We start from the raw sequence: 27,853 nt of genomic DNA on the forward strand, positions 1-27,853 counted from the left end.
AGTGATTTCTTAATTGAAAGAAGTATCGTGTTTTCAATCAAAATGATCCACCTTCACCGTGATTTTGTCAAAACACCCAATGTGAATGAATAGGCAGGCTCCTTACCAGATGGAATTGCCCCCAATTTTGGTATCAAAAAGGGAGGACAATTAAGGCTTTGACAGGATCACCTGTATATGAATGGGATACGTCCTGACAGCAGTGTTGGAAACAGTCATGGATTCTCGGATATGTGCATGGAAAATAAATGGTGGCAAAACATAGCGTAATTCGTTTTAATATGGTATAAAAACATAAATTTTAGGGAGCCAAGTGGCCGCTTACTTTGTGAGTGCCTTGGACCCGGCACTGAGGCTGTAGTGATATGAGATCAACTAAAGAAGATCCTGTGTGCTGTGAGCTGCGAGATGTCCGGATCCCCGGAGCGTGCGTTCCACGGCCGCAGCAGTGTGGAGCCAGCAATGCAGGAAGTGACAAGGTACTGGAGCGTACAATTGCGTGGTTGGGTGCCGCCCCGACGTACGTTTCGGAAAGATCGTCTTCAGGAGGCGTGCCCAACCACGCTAGTGATGTAAATTTATATGTCCGTCAATGATGTGGGAGGAGGGAGTGGGCGTGTGATAGCCTCAGTAGCGGGTTCAATGCCACAGTGTGCTGTATGGCGGTAATGCAATACACCTCCAGCATTCAATGAGATAGATCTCTCTAAATACAAATCGCAGGTAACAAAGCTGATGATACACTATAGCATGGCCAAAAGTGTTCACAAGTTACAAGATTAAAATAACTATGAATGACACATTACATATATTAAGATTACAATAAAGATAAAAATGATTAATAATATAGAGATAAAACAAATTGATTCTGAAACCTGAAACTGTCTATTCTCCATATGGACGGACATAGATTTATTCCCAAAACTGTATATCCCCTATTGAATATGGGGTAATTAATAAATGCCATCTAATCTTAGTATCCCTATATCAAGACAACTTGCTAGGTTGAAAACATAGGAATAAGATAAAAATTAAATAAAATTTGGAATTAAAAATAAATGAGTTTAAAACAAGGTTATTGTATAAAATATAGAAGACTCAGTTTTAATGTTAATAATTCGTTAAAAAGCAGTTCAGGTCCAATTCGATGTTGAGGCCTTGCGGGTGCATCGTTCGCAAACGGTGGATCCACATAGTCTCATTCTGTGAAACTGCCTGAGTCATGTTAGTTCCTCTCCAATTACTGGTTATTTTGTCTATACCAATAAATGTTAATTTGCTGGGGTCCTTATTATGAAACTGTAAAAAATGCCTAGACACACTGTGATTCGGGAACCCATTTTTAATGTTTGCCACGTGTTCATTAACCCTTACTCGTAATTTTCTAGTGGTACGGCCCACGTATTGCAGAGAACATGGGCATTCGAGTAGGTAGGTGACATGATGTGAGTCACATGTTATAAGGGGTTTCACCTTGTATTCTTTCTGTGTGACGTTGGATTTGAATTGAGTTACTTTTCTGCTTATTCGACTAGTGCTCTTACATGATTTGCACCTAGTGCAGTGATGAAAGCCAGACCCATCAAGGAAAGTTAGAGGTCGTGGTGGGGGGTCAGGTACATTTGGAGCAATGATGTTCCGTAACCCTGGTGCTCTTCTATACACAAATTTTGGTTTAGGGGGTAGGATGGCGGCCAAATCGTTGTCTTTTAACAGTATTGGCCAATGTTTCTTCAGCAGTATTTCTTCAGCCCTTAGTCATGAAGGGTAAATCTTACTTAAAAGATAGCCGTGAACTCATAAAATCTTTATCCTCCGTTATAGTCACAGAATCCACCTGGTTGGTTACAGTCGACGTTGAGTCACTGTATACAAATATCCGACAGGAAGATGCAATAGTTGCAGTCACTTTGGCACTACAAACCGATTCCAGACTATCAGAGGTTCAAGTTAAATTTCTTGTAGACGGGCTGCAACAGGCTATGGGGAACAATTATTTCTGGGCTTTGGGCTCTTATTATAATCAAGTTAAGGGAGTTGCAATGGGGGCTAGATATGCCCCCAGCGTAGCAAACTTGGTATTGAATAAATGGGAAGGGGAGACCATCTATCAAGACAACCATGCATCTCTTATTTTCTATATGAGATACATAGACGATATTATTCTTTTGTGGGAGGGAACTTGGCCTTCTTTGGAAATATTCCTTAATGGAATGAACAGCAATCAATATGGACTTCGATTTACTGCTACGTCAAGCCTAGCATCAATCAACTACCTGGATCTAATTCTTACCAAAAATAGGGATAAAATCAGTACTCGCACATATTTTAAGAGCACGGATAGGAATGCATATGTACCTACCAACAGTTGCCACCACCCAAAATGGTTGAGCACTATCCCCAAAGGACAATACATGAGGATCCGCCGAAATTGTGATATGGCCACAGATTTTCAATCACAATCTGAAATTCTAACAGAAAAGTTTAAGGAAAAAGGTTATTCTTTACAAACACTAGAAAAAACTACTCTAGAAGTATTGAATATGGACCGAGAAGAACTTCTGACCACCAAAAAGAAGAAACCGTTCTCATCAGAAATGGCCTTCTTTTCAGGTTTCCATAGGCAATACCTAAGCATTGAAAAAATCTTTAAAAAACATTGGCCAATACTGTTAAAAGACAACGATTTGGCCGCCATCCTACCCCCTAAACCAAAATTTGTGTATAGAAGAGCACCAGGGTTACGGAACATCATTGCTCCAAATGTACCTGACCCCCCACCACGACCTCTAACTTTCCTTGATGGGTCTGGCTTTCATCACTGCACTAGGTGCAAATCATGTAAGAGCACTAGTCGAATAAGCAGAAAAGTAACTCAATTCAAATCCAACGTCACACAGAAAGAATACAAGGTGAAACCCCTTATAACATGTGACTCACATCATGTCGCCTACCTACTCGAATGCCCATGTTCTCTGCAATACGTGGGCCGTACCACTAGAAAATTACGAGTAAGGGTTAATGAACACGTGGCAAACATTAAAAATGGGTTCCCGAATCACAGTGTGTCTAGGCATTTTTTACAGTTTCATAATAAGGACCCCAGCAAATTAACATTTATTGGTATAGACAAAATAACCAGTAATTGGAGAGGAACTAACATGACTCAGGCAGTTTCACAGAATGAGACTATGTGGATCCACCGTTTGCGAACGATGCACCCGCAAGGCCTCAACATCGAATTGGACCTGAACTGCTTTTTAACGAATTATTAACATTAAAACTGAGTCTTCTATATTTTATACAATAACCTTGTTTTAAACTCATTTATTTTTAATTCCAAATTTTATTTAATTTTTATCTTATTCCTATGTTTTCAACCTAGCAAGTTGTCTTGATATAGGGATACTAAGATTAGATGGCATTTATTAATTACCCCATATTCAATAGGGGATATACAGTTTTGGGAATAAATCTATGTCCGTCCATATGGAGAATAGACAGTTTCAGGTTTCAGAATCAATTTGTTTTATCTCTATATTATTAATCATTTTTATCTTTATTGTAATCTTAATATATGTAATGTGTCATTCATAGTTATTTTAATCTTGTAACTTGTGAACACTTTTGGCCATGCTATAGTGTATCATCAGCTTTGTTACCTGCGATTTGTATTTAGAGAGATCTATCTCATTGAAGGCTGGAGGTGTATTGCATTACCGCCATACAGCACACTGTGGCATTGAACCCGCTACTGAGGCTATCACACGCCCACTCCCTCCTCCCACATCATTGACGGACATATAAATTTACATCACTAGCGTGGTTGGGCACGCCTCCTGAAGACGATCTTTCCGAAACGTACGTCGGGGCGGCACCCAACCACGCAATTGTACGCTCCAGTACCTTGTCACTTCCTGCATTGCTGGCTCCACACTGCTGCGGCCGTGGAACGCACGCTCCGGGGATCCGGACATCTCGCAGCTCACAGCACACAGGATCTTCTTTAGTTGATCTCATATCACTACAGCCTCAGTGCCGGGTCCAAGGCACTCACAAAGTAAGCGGCCACTTGGCTCCCTAAAATTTATGTTTTTATACCATATTAAAACGAATTACGCTATGTTTTGCCACCATTTATTTTCCATGCACATATCCGAGAATCCATGACTGTTTCCAACACTGCTGTCAGGACGTATCCCATTCATATACAGGTGATCCTGTCAAAGCCTTAATTGTCCTCCCTTTTTGATACCAAAATTGGGGGCAATTCCATCTGGTAAGGAGCCTGCCTATTCATTCACATTGGGTGTTTTGACAAAATCACGGTGAAGGTGGATCATTTTGATTGAAAACACGATACTTCTTTCAATTAAGAAATCACTTATGGGAATTCAATTTTCCAGCTTTAAAAACGTCATCACTGGACTTTTTTACTTTTTTTCTTTTGATTGTGGACTCATATTTGTTTATCACCATTTTTGATTATCACTACAATATCAATAATATCCAGGGACTGGATATACTGATCCACTATAATACTTTGTTTCTTTTTGATGTCTAGTATTCATATTTAGTTTTAAATATTGTTTAATACTATTATTACATTTATTTAGCGCACCTTATTTTTACACAATATGTGGCAGGCAGCATTAGAATTCCTTGTGTCTGATGGCAGTCTGCATTGTTGGTGTCTCCCTCCCCTCAGTAAGCATTGCTTTAGGACATCCCAGATAGTAATGATTAAGACTCTGTGTCCCGTGATGTACGATAAAGAAAATAGGATTTTTATAACAGCTTACCTGTAAAATCCTTTTCTTGGAGTACATCACAGGACACAGAGTCCCCACCCCTCTTGTTTGGGGATATTGGGACACTTATTGCTTGGGACAAAAACTCAGGTGCTCCCAGTATGGGAGGGGTTATATAGGGAGGGAACTTCCTGTTCTAATTGATTACACCAGTGTCCAGCACCTGATGGTGGAATATAACCCAGATAGTAATGATTAAGACTCTGTGTCCCGTGATGTACTCCAAGAAAAGGATTTTACAGGTAAGCTGTTATAAAAATCCTTTTTTTTTCACTTTTTCCTGCGGTCTAAATGAGAGATCGCTCCATTACCCCATCCGCACTAAACAGTGTGGAAGGATGACCCTACAACGATGACTATTGTATTCTGACAGCCTGATCTCACAACTGTCATAAAACCTAAACAGTGGCTGCATCTGGTTGGATGCAAGCATTGTTTCCATCCAACTTCTTTGTCAAAAGTGGATTGAAAAATGGACTTCTGCCAACCTGGGTGGTGATGACTGGGCTGTCAAATTTGGAAAATTCATCAAGAATGGGACTAGATTGGATCCGTGCATGGTCAGTTTAAGCTGTAACACAAGAAAAAGTAATTGGTTCCAAGATGTTTTATTTGACTGCAGTTGGTGATAAATTCACACAAACCGTATTCAGCACTAAAATGATTTTCAACTTGTAAGCCTCAATCTATTTACATCTGTTATTGAACTAATAACTTAAAATGGCCGTACAGAAATCATTTTTGAACCATTTACTTTTATGTAATAGTTATACCTCCTCCATTGTAACTCTGTACCCTTATACTTTCATATTACAGAATTTCAAGATAGCAGTGTTTGTTTTCATATGTGAAAATAGTGGTGTTCTTCCTTCCACAGATGTCTCCACTTTGTCTTTTGATAATGAAGGCTTATTATATAGCCCAGTGGCCGTTATTGCAGATCGGTGTAATGCAATGGAAAGAAGATTACAAGAAATGAAAAAAGGAAGGCAAAATTTGTCTCCAACAGGTACAGGAAATGTCATATTTATAAGATTTGATAAACCAGACACTACTTTTTAATTTTTTTTTTTAAAAAAAGGAGCCCTCTGTACACAGACTGTTTTTTGTAAACGCTTTCACAACGTTCCTTTTGAAGTTACAGCTATATCCGTAGAATAGATAAAGACGTAGAGCATGTTTTCTAGAGTAGTGTTTAACCAGTTACGGACCGCCCGCCGTCGTTGTACGTCGGCTGTTTGAAGAGGAGTATTGTTGTTAGAGGTCGACCGATATGGGTTTTTCTCTGGCCGATGCCATTATTTAGAAATCGCGGCGGCTGATAGCCGATTTATGATGGCGATTGTTTTTTTTTTGGGCCGATATGTTAGGCCGATTTCCCCCTCCTTCATCTCATAAAATCTAACAGTTGGACCCCTTTCACACTGGGGCGTTTTTCAGGCGCTTTTGGGCTAAACAGTAAAGTTAGCCCATATTTTGTTTTTCGTCCAAAAGTTTTCATTACCTGTTTTTGTGTATTACATTTTATATATATATATATATATATATATATATATATATATATATATATATAATACAGTGTAACATTAAATATTGCAGCAATCACTATTTTATTTCCTAGGGTCTCTGCTAAAAAAAAATATATAATGTTTGGGGGTTCCAAGTGATTTTCTAGCAGAAAATACAGGATTTTTACTTGTAAGCAACAAGTGTCAAAAAAGATTTAGCCTTTAAATGGTTAAACTGAGAACTCTCCTACACGGAGTTCAGTTCATTGATAAGTAGCAACATTGTATATCTTTTCTCAAAACTTGGCAGGCTGCCCAGGAGAGAGAAGTCTTCTACGGGAAACTTCAGGCAACTTGCATTGGCTTCTATTACAGAAGCTTTTTGCAAGTCGCGCTGCTGAAGTTTAAATCCGTTTTTTACAGCACAAATCGCCGATGGCGATTAATAAAAAAAATGCCAAATATTGGCCGATATATCGACCAGCCGATATATCGGTCGACCTCTAATTGTTATGTCAGCAGATGGCTGCCATAACAGCGACATCTTCTTCAGCGGGTGGTCCGCTTTCAGATAAGTGGTCTTTGCAACGAATTCGCCGCAAGATCACATTTATCGGGGGTGGGAGAGGGCCCCCCTCCTGCCGCGCTCCGGTGGTCTCCGCCACTTACCGACTTGATGTGTTTTGCGCTCCGGTGGTCTCCGCCACTTACTTGATGTGTTTTGCTTTCTGGTGAGAACCCCTAAGGGGAATGTGACGCAGGGCTTGAGGATTTTGGTGTGAGGTGCACATCAACAATACCACATTAGGATCACCACCCGTGTTTCTTTCCTGGACTTTTTATCATCATTTGTCATTCACCTTTCTTGTTTGCCATCATCCTATTAAAGCTAGTCATAATCAAGTAAGGACATTAGCGCTGCTTTAGTATTCAGAGGCACTTATTGAAGTACCTGTGGACATTTTACTATTTTTTGTGTATAGTTTTCTTTGCATTTTAAGTGGCAGCTAACAATCTGAATCACTGTATTTAATTGAATCACTGTGATTATTGGAATTACTGAAATGTCTATATGATTCTAGGATTTATAAGCTCCATAGCGCTGAGATAGTGGAAGAAGGCCTGTGGTTTCACCATTTTTTATGACATTTTAAAGTATAAGTGCACTTTCAGAGCAAGAACACTTATCATGCTTCCTCCTTTTGAGCTGACCTACCTTCCCTCTCCAAAAAAGCATACGTGCCTTGATCCAAAGGCTGCAGCCCCAGGGCATCAATGACATCCTGGGATGCAAGTCTTCTTTCTCCTGGCCATGCCTGCACAGAACCGCCCCAAAGAAGTCTATGGGGCTTGTCTTTCTCCATGTTCATCCCTGGAGATGCATGGATATGAGCTCTGCTGTGCAGATGTGACCAGGAGACAGAACTTCAAAGGGGCCACAGCCAATCAATTGAGATAATGAGGCAGTGTGGGATCTGTTATGTCAGCTTAAAAATGCAAACAGGATAGGTGTATGTTCTCTGAAAGTGCACTTATTGCTTAATCAATAGGACACATGTTATATTATCAAACATTTTTTTTAGTGAATGTAAATACATATAAATTTGTTAAAAGCTGTCCTGGTCTTTGACCTCATTGAAGATATTCTATTTTCGACAAAACAAATCACAATACAACGTTTTATGTTGTTACAAAGTTTTGTTTGCTAAAAATCATATCTGCGGTGTCTCCTTCACAGCCACAGATATTGCCCTTAGTGGCTTTCTTCCAAGGCTATGAAGGCTACTAGTAGGGATGGGCTCAGGCGTGATTCCAAGTAAATGATAAATATTTGTCCCCACCCCTAGCTAGCTGTGACTTTGGTTTGTCAGACACTTAAACCCCAGAAGGGGGCTGCAATGCTGTACCCAAACAAAATGTTGCATCCTTTTTCCCCCCACAAATTAAGCTTTCTTTTGGTGGTATTAGATCACCATGGGAATTTTATTTTTTGCTCTTATATAAACGAAAAGACAGAATAATTTTGAAACAAAATGATCTTTTTTGTACTTTTTCTTATAAAAAAAATCCAATATACTCAATTTTAGCGATACATTTAGGCCACATGTCTTAATTTAAAATAAAATGTCAAGGGCATATTGGTTTGCGCAAAGGTTATAGCGTCTACAAACTATGATATGTTTTCTGGTATTTACGCAGCTTTTAGTTTGACTGCCTATCGTGTCTTGAGGTGCTAAAACGGCAGGGCAGTACAACCCCCTCCCTGACCCTCACCCCCTTAAATTACCCTTTTTTAGAAAGTCAACACCACAAGAAATTTGCTGTGAGGCATGTTGAGCCCTTTGAATATTGAATTTTTTTTGTCACGTGTGATTTGAAAATTGACAAAATAAATAAAATGAAATGATATATTGCTCACACATGCCATGGGTATATGTGGAATTGCACCCCAAAATACATTCTGCTTCTTCTGAGTATGGGTATACCACATGTGAGACTTTTTGGTAACCTAGCTATGTACAGGACCCTGAAAACCAATCGCTGCCTTCAGGATTTCTAAGGGTGTAAATTGTCCACCCTTGCCCCTATGCTTCAGCATATATGCTTTTTATTTATTTTTATGTTTTAACTGTGGTGATGACATTGCCTCCTACAGTGCTGGAGTCATGTGTTTACATATGAGAGTAAACCCTGTTGCTGTCAAAATAAATCCATGCTGCAACTGAATGGCGTACCTGCAAAGCAAATAATGGTGAACAATAGAACACAGTAATAGTAGGTCATACCTGCAAAACAAACACAATAAAACGCAGTAACAATAAAACATTACAGTATAGAGTTAAATACAGTAAAACAGATGAGAACACGGGCCTGTGGTGAATTGGGTCAGTGGAGTAATCTCGCTCTTTTTGCTAATGCCCATGAGGGAGGGATAGGCCCGGAAAGGTCTTAAATTCAGGGATCATAAATAGGTTTCTAGACAAATTTTCTGGCAAGGATCAAATTTGGATTTGCGGCAAAAAATTGACCAGCATATCAATTGCTTTGATCCACCATAGTGCTGTACAGATCTTCAGTGAAAAACTGCTTGTAGAAGTCAAGGGAAGTAAAATCCGCTGTTTCCACCTTAATTCCGGGTTGGCCAGTGAATGGTGGAAGTATGGGCGCTGCAGAAGTGGTGGGCTGCCACTCTGGATGTGCAAAGGCACTATGGGCTCTACGGGCCTGTGTTTGAATTATTGGTGGCTGCTGGGCACTACTTGTGCTAGCTAGCGCACCAGCTTGAACTGCACTTATGGGACTCTCCATGTCACCAAGTGATACTGCTGCTCTGGTTTGTCTACGACCAGGATGTACTAGGCTGCTGGTGCTTGCCAGTTCACTAGAAGGTTGAGCGACACTAGTACTGGCACGCTTCTCCATACAAGCACCCTGCAGTTGTTGCACCTCAGCAACAGAACAACAGGGTTGGGTACGCCTGACCTTAGGAACCTCTATTCCATCATCAGAGCCATCTGTCAGGTTTCGTATAGTGAGGCTTTCCCTGCACTCTCATCTGTCATGCTCAGTATCCTGTAGGGTCTCTTCACTAGAGTACCTTTCCTTTAACATTTTTGCCACTAAATTTACAGGTACAGCTAGATTGACTCGCCGGTAAAAATGCACCTGGTTGTACAAAAATAACTGTCAGTGCTAGCAGGGATCAGTCGTGAGTCTGCTAACGCTGCAGTTTTGTGTGCTGTGTTTTGTAAAGAGAAAGTGATCTATTGATTCTGCACTTTGGGTGGGCTCAGTGGAGCGGGTAAAACGCAGGTACTGGAAGGTGTCTGGGCTGATTCTGCTAACGCCACATTTTTGGGAACACTATGCTACTGGGGACGCTAGTATAGATCTTATCAGATCTAAGTTATTGATCCGTTCAGACACTATACTAGTAAGGGAGGTGTATGGTGTGTGTGTGTTGGCACTACTAGGAATCAAAGGGTTAAAATCTGATGCTGTCTGGGATTGATGCTACCATTAACTGATGCCAACACCTAATTGATGTCACACGTGACACTAATATTGTGATCATAAAAGAGATCTGTACACTATACTAATGACACAGTGACCAGGAGTAAAACGGTTAACCGGGGGGGGGGGGGGGTGATCAAGAGGTTAAACCTTAATTTGGGAATATATGGCGGTTACCCTGATGCTATACAAGAGAAACAATGATACAAACTAGCTAACTAGTGTCACACGTGACACTACTACAACAATCATAAAAAAAAGTCTGTACACTTCACTAGTTATACTGTAACAGAGGGTGAAAATGTAGATCAGAAGTTTAACCTTTATTGGGAAATATATGGGGGGTACCCTAAACCTACCTGGGACCTACCACGAACTCCTTTTACGCTATTGCGTGTCACAAGTGACACCAATACAGTGATCAGTGAAAAATCTGAAAACTGCTCTAGGTGACACTGTGAAAGGGTTAACTGGTGGGGGTCGTGATCAGGAGGTTAAAAGTGTGCCTACGTGTGCTCTGGTGTTGGTTATAGTAATGATGTACTCACAGTAGATGTCTTCTCGCTCTCTGAAACCGAATAGCTCTACACGAGAGGGGAGATAACATAACTTTCTCCGCCTGTGTTTACATTACACAGGCAGAGGACAGTCTGTCTTTTGCCAGAACTGATCAGCAGGTCCAGGCCTGGACCTGTAGATTGATTGGTTCTGAAGCAAATACAATCGCCGCGGCTGCGCACAACGTACCAGTACGTTGTTTCGCGCTGTCAGGTCTCCTTGCCGCAGTATATGTGTGGTGGGCGGTCTGGAATTGGTTAAGGGGGAATTAAGGTGTGGGTTTGTTTTTCATGGGTTGTGCCGGGCACCTTGGTCCCAGTGAAGGACGTCGGCATACCAAGACATTTTGGACAATTTCACTCTCCTAACTTTGTGTGAACAGTTTGGGGATGGCCCCTTCCTGTTCCAATGGGAACAGGAGGAGGTGCAGCATGTGAAACAGGAGGAGTGCTGGTATGGTACTATTTAAAAAATATTTTGAAAAATTATGCTAAACGTGAGCTTACACTTTGAATGAATACACAAGGCAAACATTTATGTAAAACATTTTTTTTCTTTTCATTTGAATACAGATTCCCAGATGTCACAGACAGTATTTGACTTTTCAAGCCCTAAGCTGTCACCTGGAAATTCTCCTTCAATCTCGAATGATGCTTCACATGGTATGTTGTAATGGTTTGTACACATCATATTCGGTACATCTGCTATTGTCTTTCAGTTTAAAAACAAAATGTGTAACCTGCTAAAGAAGACAATTACATGGTTATTTTTAGGCTAAAGATGAATTGTTGGTGTACAACAATGTAAGGAGTTAAGAGTACTTTACCTGTGGTCTTGGATCACAGCTTCTGACTTAAGCCGCTACAGAAGAGAGCGTGTGCTATGCATGCAATGCAGTTATCCAGGATGGGAAATTGCAAAAATGTGATTTTTTTTTAACTGGGTGTCAGGTGTGACCTAAATAGCCTACAGATATGACGGGTGCATTAAACAATATTTTGCAAAACTGTGTGGTATGTTTTAATCCAGGTGTCCTCAAACTATGGCCCTTCAGTTGTTCAGGAACTACAATTTCCATCATGCCTAGTCATGTCTGTGAATGTCAGTGTGTTACAATGCCTCATGGGATGTGTAGTTCTGGAACAGCTGGAGGGCCGTAGTTTGAAGGTCCCTGTTTTAATCTACTTGGAACCCTTGTTTGCATAGCCTATTATACTCAAAAGTAAACCTGGTTGTATCACAGTTTGCACATCGCTACTCTTTGTAGTGTTTTAAAGTCGGTTCGGTGTGTTTCACTTTTTTTTATTTTAAACAACTGCAATTTTATATGTTATTTGAGTAGTTTAAAAAAAAATCCAATATTCTTCTTTCTTTTTTTTCCAGAAAATTATGGCAATAATCTTGACACTAGCTTTGATGAACTGTTTGGAAGTCTGGAAAATATACATCGGGTTCCTTCTAACTTTAAAAACCAAGAAACAAATAATGTACAAGAAGAAACAAATTTACACTTGGATTGCATTAACTTGTTTCCTCTTGAAGCTCAGACATCAACATCCAGTGTTGGAGCAGTAAAAAAACGCAACTCTGGTTCGTGCAATCAAAGCAGAGGTCGAAAATCTCAGGTAAAATTGAAAGTGACTGATGATAATGCAAGTGGTGTATTTTGCGAAACGCCAACTAGAAAGAAGAAAGCTCCAGCTTTGGACCATATATTAATTAAAGAATCTCGAATATCAAACTCTGACTGTAAAGGTCAATGTACTGTAAGCCCATACACTGAAAGTAAAGGTTGGAAAACTTACAGCCCCAAAGCAGCTGACAAAAAAACCAAGGATTATGAAACTGATGCTTTTTGTATGTCAAATCATAAAAAGTCTGAAACTTCTAGTTTAGATACTTTGCCTACGGCAAACAGGCTTTCTGAAATTAGCAAATCTAAAGTCCAAACTAGGAGGTCAAATTGCCTTAATCTAAAATCTGAAGTTTTATCTACTAAAAAAAATATAATTAAGGATCTATCCAAATCAAACCTGTCTCCATTGAATGCTGACCCTGTGGCCAGAGTTTCTGAGTATGATGATTTCTTTAGTTCGGAAAACCCGAAAAGCAATCGGAACAATTTTGGACGATTTTCGTTGACTTTAAAGCCTCAAAAGTCACCCAGTCCTCCTCCAATGGCTTCAAACAAAAAGGGCTCTAGCAAAAGGAGAAGATCAACGGATTTGGTTTCGCTGGAAAAATTGCAGGCAAAAAAACATAAGACTATAAATGCTTTTAATCATTCTAATTCAAGCCCAATACAAAGTACTGTTCAGGAAGCATCTAATTTTCCCATAGTCCCTGAGAAAAAGGATGACCGTTCTCCAAAAAGTTTAATAATGAATGCAGTGGAATCTCCCTCACAAAAGAGGGAAATAAGTGCAAAAAAAAAATTCCAAACAAATGGTAATATGGATTATGAGTCAAGTCCCTCAAATGAACTGAAAAAAGATACAGATGTTGCACCATCCAATGGAATAAAGGAGGAAGATGTTTTTAAGGAAGGTTTAAATTTAGAAAATGGTCTTGCCCTTGAAGAACATGAAAAGCTGAAGACCAATTTACAACCAAGTACGTGAGCCATGTTATCTTACTCTATAAGATAATAATAAATGAATCTCATCTGTCTCACCACTTGCTTATGCCATTATAGTTTTCTTGCAGTAGAACTGATACTTTATTTTGGATTGGTAGACACTGTACAAAAAGACAAACTGCTGCAAGTATTGAAGATGATACGAGAGTGGTGGTGTTGAGTAATGCTCTCCAAAGTGTTTTATATTTGTCTAGCCATTTCTTGTAAGTCTTGACTGCTGGTTTACATCTTGATCGTGAGAATATCTGCAACCTGTAAACTACATTATGTATATATCTATAGAAACCGCTGTTCGTTTATTTTTAGATATCCCATTTATTTGATCTTTGGCCATCTTGCTGATTTTAGGCACTGATTAATATTGATGTACATGTAAAATGTTGTCAAAGTTGAGTCTAAGAACTTGGCTGTGTGTGTGTATGTGTGTGTGTGTGTGTATGTATATATATATATATATGTGTATGTGTATATATATATATGTATATGTGTGTGTGTGTGTGTGTGTGTATATGTATATATATATAATATATATATATATATATATATATATATATATATATAAAAATATAAATATAAAATCTCTTGCCAGTTTTCAGCAATGGGACCTTTTGCATCTGAATGATGGGGAAGCCGTGCAGTTGTTGGTGAATTTCCTTCTAAACTGCAGCATTCTGCTTTTAAGATGCACTTTACATAGACATGACAATGTTTCACTTTTTTGGCTTAAACTTCTGAACGAACCCCAAGGCTTTCCAAGATGACATCTAAAAGCATTCAAGTCAATGGTCTATTTTTCCTGGAAGAGAGAAATCTCTTAAAGGGAACCTATCTGGGTGCAATATGGAAGTTGCCGAAGCCTTTTTATAGTTATAAACTCCTACGGCTGTTATCCTTGTGCTTACTGCTGTCCTTAAAACTAGGATAAACGTGCCAGTCCTATACTTTGTACCTTGAAAAACAAAATGGCAGAAGCATCCTCCATTATTTTGTTGACATGTTCCAGTTTGGGCATTCACAAGCCAATCATATCATAAACTTTGTCATGAAGTCATAAGAAAGGGTGTGATTGGAGTCTATATCATTGCCCATCCCCCAATTTTGCTAGCATACTAAAAGAGATATATCGAGTAGTGGAGATTTTGTTTGGAAGCAAAACAGAACAAACACAAAATTTAAAAAAAATCTATATAAAACTTTATTAATGCACAGCTAAAATCCTAAATTCAAGCCAAAGATTTCTAGTATACCCCACATATAAAGTATAATCCTAAATCAATCCAGACTGCACCCAGTAAGAGATTATTTCAACCCTCCCAATTTGAGAGAACATACACTATCTTTATTGATGGCCGTGCCAACATGGTGGAGCAGTCTACCAACCAGCCCCCCCCCCCCCCAAACAGCTCCCAGGCTTCAGGAGGATCCTCAGTCGCTAAAATGGCTGCAGTGACATCATGCACAAGTGTGGCGGCGGCGACAGAACATAGCAGCCAGCTTGAAAGCCAAGTGTGCTTTAAGGGCCAGAAGGGGATGGACCAACATGCAAGTGAACTGCATATGAAAAGTTTCATTGTCATCATTTTCTGGGAGGTGTAATATTGGTGATTTAGGAACCAGCCATCTGGCTCTTACTCATGGCTAGCAGCTTTAATGTTTTGGCTTCTAGTTGGTATGAACAGCAGGGAATCTCTGGAAGCCAAGATTTAAAATGGTTGATTGGGATGAAAAGTTTTATTTTCCCTTGTGAGGGCAGATTGGGGAAAAAGTAACCAGCTATTGTGGCATACAGACACTTTGTATTATTGGTGTGCCTCGTGTTGTTTTTATATATATATATATATATATATATATATATATATATATATATATATATATATATATATATATATATATATATATATATATATATATATATATATATATATATATATATATATATATATATATATATAATTATTTGCTGTTCTGATTATAATCTGAAGTTGTTTATTTGCTCAAAATACACATGTACTCAAGTGCCTGGTTGGGTGAAGTGTGGTGAATCGGCAATGATGGAAAAAGATTTGGATACTCGTAATCCTAGACTAGACCTCATATATTGCCAGCCTGTAACTTCTAAAGATAATGGCAAGATAGTTTCTTGTATTTAAAAGGCTTAGAATTCAGAGCTTATATGGTGCCTAAACTGCCTATGTAGAAAATTGGTATGTCATGATTTTGAGAGTGTACGCCTGTTCTGTGGTGTCCATGTACCATTAAAATTCAGATGTATTGTTTTACGGAAACAACCACAGCTGTCTGTGACCTTAGACTTTGCACTCTCTCTGTTGCCCTGTTGGCTGGTAAGGGCAGATGAGGGTAGCTAAAAATGGAGCTGCTGATTCCAGAATGGAACATACAGGTTTTCTAGAGAAGTGTTTCTCGGCACTGAAAGGTGTCTGCATTATCCCATAAAAAATTATTGCATTTAAAAAGCCCACAGGCAAATATACTAGAAGACACTCCTTAGTTGGAATAATTATTTTTTAAAACTGATATGGGAAAATCTCCATATTGCTAAGCCATTATAACCTCCTTCTAAACAGATTAGTTGACTGGTTGCTGTCCTTTTCCACTGTCTTCAAACTTTGAGTCACTGACCTGCAACTAGTATACAGATCAAAGTATCAGTAATGCCTATGGTGCCATTGCAGGGACTTATTTCCAACCATAAGTGCAAGAAGGACCAAGATGAAGAAAGCATGATAAATAACTGTATAATGTTGCGTCGGTGAACAGAAACTGTGTCAGACTAACAACTATCCTCCACTAATAAAATTTAAAAAGGCAGCCCAAAAGGGTCTTTAGGTCTACACAGCCTATGGGGGGACACTAGTATAAAAAAAAGTGTTTTAATGTATGTTGGCTTTTTTTTTTTTTTTTTTTTTACAAAAATGTTTTTTCTTTCAATGTGCAACAGTAGATGTGCACTGAAAATTATCGGCAAAAACAGTGTTTTTCATTCAGCCGGTAGCAAGAATCCATCCATACCGAAAGGGGGCGGGGTCTGCCCCGGGTTCCACCCATTGCGGGAGTGTCACCCTGGTGCGCCCCAGTCCTCCACTCAATCCTGCTCCCCTCCTTGCTGCGCAATCTGTGTGTGTGATCCCATAACTGACTGGGTAAGCTGCACTACTGATAGAACCTCCCTTCTTCCTCTCCTCGCTGCAGTGATGTCACAGCTGCTTGTAGAGATTTCTACTTAGAAACCAAAAGGTCTCTCGTATACTAATTTTTCTCCAAAGTGAAACTAGGTTTGTCATCACCAAAACATTTTATAATTGGGTCATCTGTTCAGAAATGCCAGCGTTTTTGCAAAATCTTTCTGATGAATAGCCATTTAATTGTTAAATGGGACATATGTTTGTAGACCCCTCATTTATATCCTTGGTAAAGGTGTATATCTCATGGGTTGTTCCTGGTTTTTTGATATGCTAGCTTTAGAGATTTTCTGCTATGGCCTCTCCCAAGGAAACAATCACATCTTGCTATCCTTTCACGTTTTTCATCCTTTGTTCAATTGCTTCCAACACTTTTATATACTGGCCAACGGGGATAACTTTAATTGAATGGTGTGGATGTGAGCTATTGCAGTGTGATAATGAATTTCCTGCTGTAAGTACTCTATAAAGACGGTTCATTTCCCCAACTGTTTTTTTTTTCTGGATTTGCAAGTTCAAGACAGGTAGTTAACCTACTGTCGTACGTTAAGGTAAATGATGAATTTAAATCTTTCCGATGCAAAGTATCAACAAATGAAACTAAAGAGGTTGTAAAGGCTCGTGTTTTTTCACCTTAATGCATTTTGTCAACAGGTGTCAACCAATAATTCATGGTCCGAGACCTGCTCATCAGCTGTGTCCAATCACATCGAAGAGCCCTGTTTGAGAAACAGACAGGGCACTGTATAGAGGGAACAACCCGATATTTAGCACAGAGCAGCACAAAGTTTGCACTTGTCGGGCACACACAACCCCCTGATTACCCAGAGATGTTAACCCTTTCCCAGCCAGTGTCATTGCCGTGACAGTGTATAGTATTATCACTGTTGGTGTCACTGGTGATGTAGTGTCAGGCAGTTGGTGCCAGTGTCGGTTAATGTCAGATAGTCTGCTGCACTACCACAGTCCCACTATAAGTTGCGGATCACTGTCATTACAATTATAAAAACAAATTATAAAAATTCCAGTGTGTTTATACTTGGTAGTGTATTTTAGTTTGTAGACATTATAACTTTCACACAAATCAATCAATATACACTTATTGTGATTTATTTATTTTTTGTACCAAAGACATGTACTGTAGCAGAATACATTTTGGCCTAAATTTATGAAGAAATAGATGTTTACTGGATACGTTTTGTAGCAGAAAGTACAAATTATATATCTTATTTTCATTTAATAGTAAATAATAAAACCCAGTGGTGATCAAATACTACCAAAAGAAAGCTCTATTTTGTGTAAAAATATACATTTTATTTGGGTACAGCATTGCATGACCATGCAATTACTAGTTAAAATAGCACAAAAATGGTCTGGTCATGAAGGGGTAAAACCTTCCAAAGCTCAAGTGGTTATATAGGATGGCAACCCTTTGAAATGTATTAAGCAAGCGATCGTCTATTAGTTTTCCAGCGTTTTGTATGAGGTAATTCACTCCTGAGACGTCTGCCTAGAGGTTCTCATATGTTCTGTGAGTTTTTAGTAAAGCATTGAATGTCAGGGTAACTGGGTGTGTTATCAAAAGAACCAATCCCTGGTGTGTTTAATTTGATCACTAAATCTTTGCGTGGGGGTGTGTACAGTTTCAAGTTCTGTTCTTTTTTGTTTTTGATCAAGATCTATTAAACGGCTGTGTGTTAACGTCATTATTGTATCAAATTCTTTTCCACACAAATTATCTATCGTTGGTAACCTATATGGTAAAAGAAAATGTTGATCAATGCACATACACTGTACAGTTTTGAAACTATTTATGATGGATTTCCCTACTAATGTTTAGATAATGGTTTGAAAACGCAAAAAAAATTCTGGCATGAAGGATCTTTCTTTTGCCATAAAACTTTGCATTTCGAGAATTGAAATGCCCCCACTAACGTTTCTAAAGCCGAACGTTCTGGCTTATCGAACAGGTTTTCAAACGATTTTCTAGCCATGTATGGCCAAACTGATTCCTATTCTCTTTAGGAGAGACAAACGTTTCATCTTTTTCATTGGGAAAACCATATAAAAATAGTAGTTTTGTTTATTTCTCTTGGACTGCTTTCTTTGTATAGTTGTGTCAGTATTTTAAGGGCTTTATATTCTGTGCAGGTAAATTCTCTCCAGTTGGGCAATAAGCCCCCTAGGGGCAAGTCTTGTTTGTTTTTTTGTCCCGCTAAGCAATACTTGAAATTAGGCTTGCATGCAAATAATGTAAGATCACTTGTAAACTCAAATTAGGCAGTATCCTTTGCTAAATGTCAAACCCAAATGTAAAAACTTCTCAAACTGAAAAGTAGGTATAAGGTTGATTATCTCAAAATGACTGTGTTAAGTGATCTTTGTCACAAACTGATCAATACTTGCTCCTTTCTTGTGAGCCAGGGCAATTCCCTTCTTGCTTTTCTTTGGTGTTTGTACTCTGGAGCCCAAAAAAAAGTTTCTAACTGACTAAAGCCAGCCATACACCGTTTGAATCTCGGCCGGTTCAGCAAAAACTGTCCGAGATTCGAACCAATAATGGGCATGCTGAATCAACCAAGTTGATTAATCAATCTACTTGGGTACAACCAACCAGCCTGCCGGTTTCTGTTACGATTATCGCTAGCAGCTGCTATAACCACTAGCGGTAATCACTGGCTTTCGCCCGCCCTCGACTCCCTGCCGGGAGAAGACAATTGCTGATTCCCCTGTCGACACTGTGTTGATGGGTAAATCGTGCAAATCTCTTTCCTGCAACCCCTGGTTGCAGGAAATTTGCACTGTATATGGCCAGCCTTTAGAGGCTGTATATGTATCTGCTTGTGCATGCGTAACTGATGTGCTGCTGTCCTGCCATATCAAATCTACTACCCTGCCACTACAGCGCACCTCATGGTTTCATGCACTTCACCCTGGAGTGTACCAGATCTGACACCACTGATGTGCGTGTACCTATGTGTCGTCACTTCCCAAGTCCACTCACCATGCCAGAGGGCATGTGCCATAGATGTCATCTGGGTCTCTGCACAATGCCAGCAAGGCTGCCGGGTATCCGAGATTATATCACAGCCACCTGTTTGTCCAGCAAAACGGGAGGCACCCGATGGTGAGAGAGGGAATGGCAGGAGGGAAAATCCCATGACATTCAGCCACACCCTACTAGAAAAGTAAATACAGAAAACACAAGACCGAATGCCCAACCAGCAAGATTGATTCTAGGGGGCTGATTAAGAACACTTGGCTAATGCAATTTTTTTTTTTTCGTTTGTTTTTTCAGGCTTCTTGTTTTTTCCCTTTTAAGTTTCACCTGGGGATTCTGCTAGTTACACACTTTATGTACTACAGTAACAGTGCTCACTGATTTGTCATATATCAATTGAAAGGGCAGCATTGTTCTAGGTAATTTTGTTGTGCAGAGATAGCCGGAAACAATGCTAACCGATAACGGTAAAGCACATGCAAGAGCATGGGATGTTATAAGCTTAAAGGGTTTCTGGCAGGATTTTGCAGGCATTTTTTGCTTGTTTCTAAAAGATATCACAATCAACACTTGCAATACTTTATCTAAGGGAGCAAATAAGTGAAGTTCATACTTGGGGTTTACTTACACTTTAATAAATACCACATATATTGTCCTGAAAATTTTGCGTGAAAGTACCAAAAAACTAAGGTATCCCTTTTGAACAGTGCTCTGCGATTAATCTCTTTTCAGAAGGTCTTAGAACAGCTGGCAGGCATTCAGGACAGAATTATCCTGCCTCCTGAATGCACTGGGATTTTCTATGTAAATACTGCTTTCCGTTTAGAAATCAAGCATTTGGTATGCGATTGCAGCACAGTACTAGGTGAATTAGTCATAGGGTGGTAAATCTGTGGCTCAACCTCCTGTTTTTTGGGACTAGTTGGGAGGCGTATATCTGGACGAGGCCAATCTAGGTCGGTATTTACATTTAAAATTAGCTGCCTACATCCCTGTTTTTCCCCCCCCCCCCAAGTTTTGATATATATTCAAATTGACTGGGGTGCAATATTAAAGTTTTGATCCATGGGGTTCCTCACATAACACCGTGAACTGAAAATAGGAATGACAGTTTTAGGCATCCCTGCCTACTTGTCTACTTATTTATTTATTATGCTTTGTTCCATCTCCATGCTTCTGATCGCCTCTTGGTTTCCAAGTGCTGAGCTCTAGCGATTGTTGCTTGGCATTTCTCAAAGTGGGTATCCTCATGGTGACAGTGGACCATGCCTGTTCCTCAATTTTGAAACAATAACTTGTACCTCCCATTTGGAGAGTGATGATAGTCGGCTACGACAGTTGTGGGAAGTGGGAAATGAACAGAGCATTGTAATCCTATAGCAGGAAGTGCCTGAATAGGGACCCTCATGGTAGGATCACCAGGCATTACCTTTTAAAGCAGTGGTCTTCAGATGTGGCCCTTTGCTTTCCTGTATGCAGCCCTTTGGGCACTATTCTTCCAAATTACACCAGTGATGGGCCACCATTCCTCTCACTAACTCCATTGAGGCACTGTTCCTCCCACTGATACCAACTAGAGGTCGACTGTTACATCGGCCGATATTTGGCCATTTTTGATCGGCATTGGCCGATAATTATACAAATTATGCAAATATTTAACACTGACCTCACCCACAAGTGTTCCTCCTCCCTTTTCCACACTCAGAGCGGCGCTTGATGCTTGCCAGAGCTGCCGGTGTGTGAAACTGACACATAATTGAATGCAGAGAGAGGAGTTGTCAAAATTGAGCTTGATGTCGGGCGTGGGCGGGACCCAGCAGCTATCAAACACCAGCCAATGGGATGAGATTTGGGTGCGCAGGTACATGTATGTGGCCCGCCCCTTTCTTTAAGCAGCCCAATCATTGGCTGGTGTTTGATACCACCCACCCCTCAAATCAAGCTCAATTTTGACAGCTCTCTCTCTCTCCTCTGTTACATGTCAGTTTCACTATTGGCTCAGTGTGAAACCTGCCAGTGCCACCACCAATCAGTGCCACCTGCCAATCACTGTCAATGGTGCCACCTGCCAGTTCCAAACCAGGGCCACCTGCCAGTTCCAAACCAGGGCCACCTGCCAGTTCCAAACCAGTGCCACCTGCCAGTTCCAAACCAGTGACATTTGTACTGAGGGCATTAAGTGTGTGGTAGATTGACAGGAGAAAGCAGGGAGGAGAGGAGTGGGTGAGGTTTTTTTTATTTTTTTAATTGGCCTATAATATCGGCCAGAAAAATCGGCCTCATATATTGGCCGCCCCAAAAACCCATATTGGTCGACCTCTAGTTTAGATGCTCTCTGGTGAATATTTAATGCGTTTAGATGCTCTCTGGTGTATATTTGATGTGTTTAGATTAGAGGTCGGCCGATATTTGTCAATTTTTGATAAATCTGGCAATTATTATCCAAATTTTAACACTGACTGCACCCATAAGTGTTCCTCCTCCCTTCTCCAAACTTGCTTAATGCTTGCCAGAGCATGTGAAACTGACATGTAACTGAGAGAGGAGAGAAAAAGGAGCTATCAAAATTGAGCTTGATGTCATGGGTGGGCGGAACCCAGCAGCTATCAAACACCAGCCAATGGGATCTGGGTGGGCCCCCTTTCTTAAGCAGTCCAATCATTTGCTGGTGTTTGATAGCTGCTGGGTCCCGCCCACCCCGGCCGGGTTCTGCCCACCCCTAAAATCAAGCTCAATTTTGACAGCCTCTCTCCCCCTCCCTCACTCCCCTCTCTGTTACTTGTCAGTTTCACACACAGTTACACTATCAGCTCAGTGTGAAACCCTCCAGTGCCACCTGCCAATCAGTGCGACCTGCCAATGTCAATAGTGCCATTTTTTCCAAACCAGTGCCAATCGGTGCCACCTGCCCGAGCCAACCCGTACCATCTGTACTGAGGACATCAAGTGTGGGGTAGAGTGACAAGAGCAAGCCGGAAGGAGTGGTTGAGGTGTTTTTTTTTTTTTTTAATCGGCCTAAAATATCGGCCGCCCCAATTTCTAAATATCGACATCGACCAGAGAAAAACCCATATCGGTGGACCTCTAATACCAACAAATCGGGTACTGTTCCTTCAACTGAAGCCAGTGATTGGGCACCATTCCTCCCACTGACACCAATGAGGCACAGTTCTCCTATTAAAACCAATGATGGGACATGGTTTACTCCTAGTGGCCACAGTCTGCCCCCTAAAGCCTGAAAGACAGTAAATTGTCCCTTTTGGTTATGAAGTTTGGAGACCCCTACGTCAAAGGATCAGTTCACCTTCTGTACATGTATTTAAGATGTAACATGTTCAGCACCCTCCCCCTTTTCTGTGACAGTGGGCAGGGATTCGTCTCCCCTGTAGCCACTGTCGCATTTTAAAATCGGTGCTGCCATTTACAGATACTTGTTAATGAATAAACGAAAAAAAAACTCTGCTACCGCGGCAAACAGATTTGTAGTTTCAATGGACTGCGAACGTGCTGATAAGCACGCTTGTTCTCCATCCACTCTTTCTCCTGCGTTCGAACTAAAAGCCCATACAGAGGTACGGCAAGAAAGCTGGAGGGAGAGTGCAGGAGCTTGACGCTGTACCCGCGATCTGCTCAGAGCGGGTGCAATGCTTTAAAAGCTCCTGTGGGGAGAAAAATATTAAATTCAAAATTATGTGCATTTATTATTTCTCCCTTTAAAAGGTGAACTAAGCCTTTTTATTTAAGCTGCAAATTTTAAAACGGGTTGAAAATTACTTTTGAAATGAACATATTAAATCTAATATGATTTAGTTTACTTACACTGTGACATATTTCATATTTAAACTGTTATTTGAAGACAAGTGTATGCCGGTTCAACAATTATGAACCTTGTGTAAATCCTGATGTTTCCATGATTTCCATGTATATTTTTTAAATTGTATGCTTTTAATGTCTAATAAATTAATATACTTTTTTTTAAACCTAGTTTTTATTTTTATTCATGTCTTCTCGCAACCTAAAAAATTAGATTTCTGGCTACCTTTTTTAAGTGTTTTTTTTTACTTGCTAAAAATCCTTACATGCACCTCTTGTTTTGTGATGTTTAGGGGGAGCAGTGTCATATAGACCAGTGGTTTTCAACCTCAGTCCTCGAGTACCCCCAACAGGCCATGTTTTGGGAATTTCTCTTGGATAAAATGGCTCCAAAATGCCAAGCCATTGTCTGATTTAACTACTTTAGCCCCGGAGGGTTTTACCCCTTAATGACCTGGCCACTTTTTACGATACAACGCTGCATTGCTTTAACTGACAATTGCACGGGCGTGCGTCATTGTACCCAAACAAAATTGATGTCTTTTTTTTTTTCTTCTTTTTTTTTTACCACAAATAGCTTTCCTATGGTGTTTTTTATTTTTTTATTTTTTTTTTGAGCTATAAACAAAAAAAGAGCAGCAATTTTGAAAACAAAAATATTTATTACTTTCTGCTATAAAACATACCCAATAATAAAAAAAATTTAAAAAAATTTTAGTTTTTTTATCAATTTAGGTCAATATGAATTCTGCTACATATTTTTAGTAAAAAATCTCAATTGGCATATATTGATTGGCTTGAGCAAAAGTTGTAGCGTCTACAAACTGTGATGGCTTTAGGCCCCTTTCACACTAAGGCGGTTTGCAGGCGCTATTGCGCTAAAAATAGCGCCTGCAAACCGACCCTAAACAGCAGCTGCTGTTTCTCCAGTGTGAAAGCCTGAGGGCTTTTACACTGGAGCGGTGCACTAGCAGGACCACTCCAAAAGTCCCTGCTAGCAGCATCTTTGGAGCTGTGAGAGGAGTGGTGTGTTTACCACTCCTCCACTGCTCCTTCCCATTGAAAGCAATGGGAAACCAGGTTTTAACTGCTGCTAGTGGTCAAAAAAGGGTTAATACCGCTAAATGCTTAATGCCGTTAGCAGCCGAATACCGCTGCATTTCCGACGGTACAGTGCTGCTAAAAATAGTGGCGCTTTACCGCCACCACACCTCCCGCCCCAGTGTGAAAGGGGCCTTAGTAACTTTTTTTTTTTCTTACTAGTAATGCTGTGATCAGCAATTTTTAGTGGGACTGGGACATTGCAGCGGACAAATTGGACACTAAGTGACACTTTTTGTGGACCAGTGACACCAAAACAGTGATAGGTGCTAAAAGAAAAAAAATACACACTGCATAAATGACACTTCCTGGAAAGGGGTTAACATCAGGGGCAATCAAGGGGTTGAATGTGTTCCCTGGGGGGTGCTTCTAATTGGGGGGGGGGGTGGATTCACTGGAGGAACAGAGAGAACCGTGTTCCTGATTAGAAGGAAGCACAGATCTCTATCTTCCTGTCTGACAGGACGATCTGCTTTTTTTTTTTTAACATCAGCAGACTGCCCTTCTGTCATTCCTGGCACAATCAGGGGAGGCCGGCAGGCAGGCCCGTTGCTTTGCTCCCGCTGTCCCCAATCATAGCGGAAGTGGGTCGCCGGCGGCACGCGCGCACACTCTCCAGACCAGGCTGCAGGGACAACATACAGGTACGTTGTTTCACGCAGCCGGGCCGCAGTATATGTGGGCTGTCTTGAACTGGTTAAAGCACCTATGCAAGATAAAGGAAAACCTGCAAACATGGCCTGTTAGGGGGTACTTGAGGGCTAAGGTTGAGAACCACTGATATAGACCAAATCAGTGAAACAATAATAAACTTGCTACTAATAATAAACCTTCCACACATTAGATGAAACTCTTATGCCCCGTACACACGGTCGCTTTATGTGATGTAAAAAAACGATGTTTTTAAAAACGTCATTTAAAATGACCATGTGTGGGGAAAACGTTGTTTTATGTCTTTTGAAAAACGACAAAAAAAAAAAATTCGAGCATGCTTCAATTTTTTGTGTCGTTTTTCAAAACGTCGTTTTTTGTGTCACAAAAAATCACTGTGTGTAGCTTTTTTTCATAAAAAAAAAACGACCGTCTGTACGCGGCATTACAGTGAAAAATTATGTCTGTGGAATGCCTCCTTAAAGTGTCAATAAAACATCCCATCCTTCTATATCCTTATACCTATTGAAAATGTGCCAAGCCTCAACAACCTGTGTGTCCACCACCTGAGTATAACCATCCACTTACCAGAAATATGTGACCTTACTAAAATTGCACTTTTAGTGTGGTATCAACCCACGGTTAGATTTATTTGCCCTTCAGTTCACTGCCATAGTATCCACATCACATTGTACCCAGACAGCATATAAAAAAAAGAAACATTCCAGTTCTCCAAATATTATACCCTTAAACATATTTTAGTTAAAATTTCAAACCAAAAATACCACTGGTACATGCAGTCACATTTTATGGTGCAACAGTCTCCACCCGGCCCGTACCTCTGCATAACATTGCACCTCTGCCCACCTCCAGGGTGTGCCACTTGACAGCTGTCACAATGTCAATACCAGTACGTGTCTGCCACACCTTTGTATCCATCACTTTGTGAGGCAAGTTTCTGAATTGGCAGCCTACACTGGTAACCGACCATTTCTTTTGCTACATAAGGACAAGGTTGTTTTGAGAACCAAGGCTTTTTTTTTTCCTTTTCCCAGGTGTTTTTTTCTTTTCACCTTAACCAGGATGATAATCTACATCTATCTTTACGTTCTGAAACATTCTAAGGCAATCTCCCTCCATCGTCTGAACGTGGTACACGCTGATCAAGTCTGTCTCTAAACCACAGCACCCCTTTGACAGACTATCATTCCTGACATTTCCCTGTAGAGGGCAACCTGCTTTGTTCCACGATTCCTAAATGGATTCAGCAGGTCATCATTCAAGCCTATGGTCTTAAAGGGATTGTAAATGCTGACCTTGTAAAACAACGTATTCAGTTTATCTGCTTGCAGACTGCCCGCCGTCATTGTACATCGGCTGTTTGAAGTGGAACACCGTTGTTATGGCAGCAGATAACTGCCATAATCTCAGTATCCTCTTCAATGGCAGACGGTCCTCTTTCATATAAAAGTGGTCTCCGGCGGATTAACCACAAGATCAGTTTTATCAGGGGCAGAAGAGGGCCCATTTTCTTTCCCCTGTGAGCTGTAAACGTGAGCTCTTTTTTACCCCAGATATCACATTTAAGCGGCTTTTTTTTTTTTGTATTACAAGAGATGTTTACATTCCTTGTAATAGGAATGAAAGTGACCCAATTTTTTTTTTTTTTTTTTAAAGGACAGTGTAAAAGTAAAATGAGGAGAGAATTTTTTTTTTTAAAGCGCCCAGTCCCGCCGAGCTCACACGCAGAAGTGAGCACATGTGTAAGTCGCATCCGCGTATGAAAACTGTGTACAAACCACACATGTGCGGTATCGCCGCGATCATTCGAGCGAGAGCAATAGTTCTAGCACTAAACCATCGGCTCTGGTGCTGCGTGCCCCCTATAGCCCCTAAAGCAGCCGCCGTACAGCTACAATGATTTGCGCAGGGGAGCCAATGGCAAGTAGTTAAGTGATTACATTCTCTCAGTTCTCAGCTGCATAAGAGGTGAGGGGAAGTACACTGAGCTTCCCATTGAATGGCTGCTGTGCAGCGGGGCATATCAGGACAAGTCTGATCATTGGAGGAGAGCAGGCTGATTTCCCAGCCTAGCTAGAGAACTGACCATGTTGTGTTCTCCTGCTTAGTGTGGTCAGTTTTTAAAAGGAAATCAGAGGGACTGGCAGGAACATCAGGTATTTCACATAAAGAAAGCAATACAAAGAGAACAGGATACTTTGCGATACAACAAGTACAACAGAGACATATCAGGAATATGAAATGTTGGGGTAACAAACATTTTAAGGGCAAGGTTAGGCCTGGGAAAAAAATCTATTTGGTTTAAAACTTAAGTTGGTAGGTCAAATCGATTTCATATTTAAAAAAAAAAAAATACTATCCCCCCCCCCCAGGACCGGTGCTAAGAATTAAGAATCCTTCTATTGCAGAGTGCAGACCCTCACAACTGACCCTCCTGTGTCCCTCCTGCCTTGGTGGCCTCTCCAGGTTGTGCAGGGGAGAAGTCAGTCAGCCACGATCCCAGCTGTTGCGGACTAGGCTGAAGCCGTGGCCTCGCC

The 27,853-nt window shown here is 40.4% G+C and overlaps 1 protein-coding gene across 2 annotated transcripts in view; it reads left to right on the forward strand.

Annotated features, from left to right (window-relative positions):
* MCPH1 (microcephalin 1) overlaps positions 1-27,853 on the forward strand; it is a 427,349-nt gene that overhangs the window by 56,286 nt on the left and 343,210 nt on the right. For both annotated transcript variants that reach the window (XM_040349814.1, XM_040349813.1), the window contains exons 6-8: positions 5,689-5,820; positions 11,464-11,553; positions 12,275-13,504. In XM_040349814.1, coding sequence (XP_040205748.1) covers positions 5,689-5,820; positions 11,464-11,553; positions 12,275-13,504 — 1,452 coding nt within the window. The remainder of the gene's footprint in view (positions 1-5,688; positions 5,821-11,463; positions 11,554-12,274; positions 13,505-27,853) is intronic.

This window comes from Rana temporaria, chromosome 4, assembly GCF_905171775.1.
Source record: "Rana temporaria chromosome 4, aRanTem1.1, whole genome shotgun sequence".
Classification (NCBI taxonomy): Eukaryota; Metazoa; Chordata; class Amphibia; order Anura; family Ranidae; genus Rana; species Rana temporaria.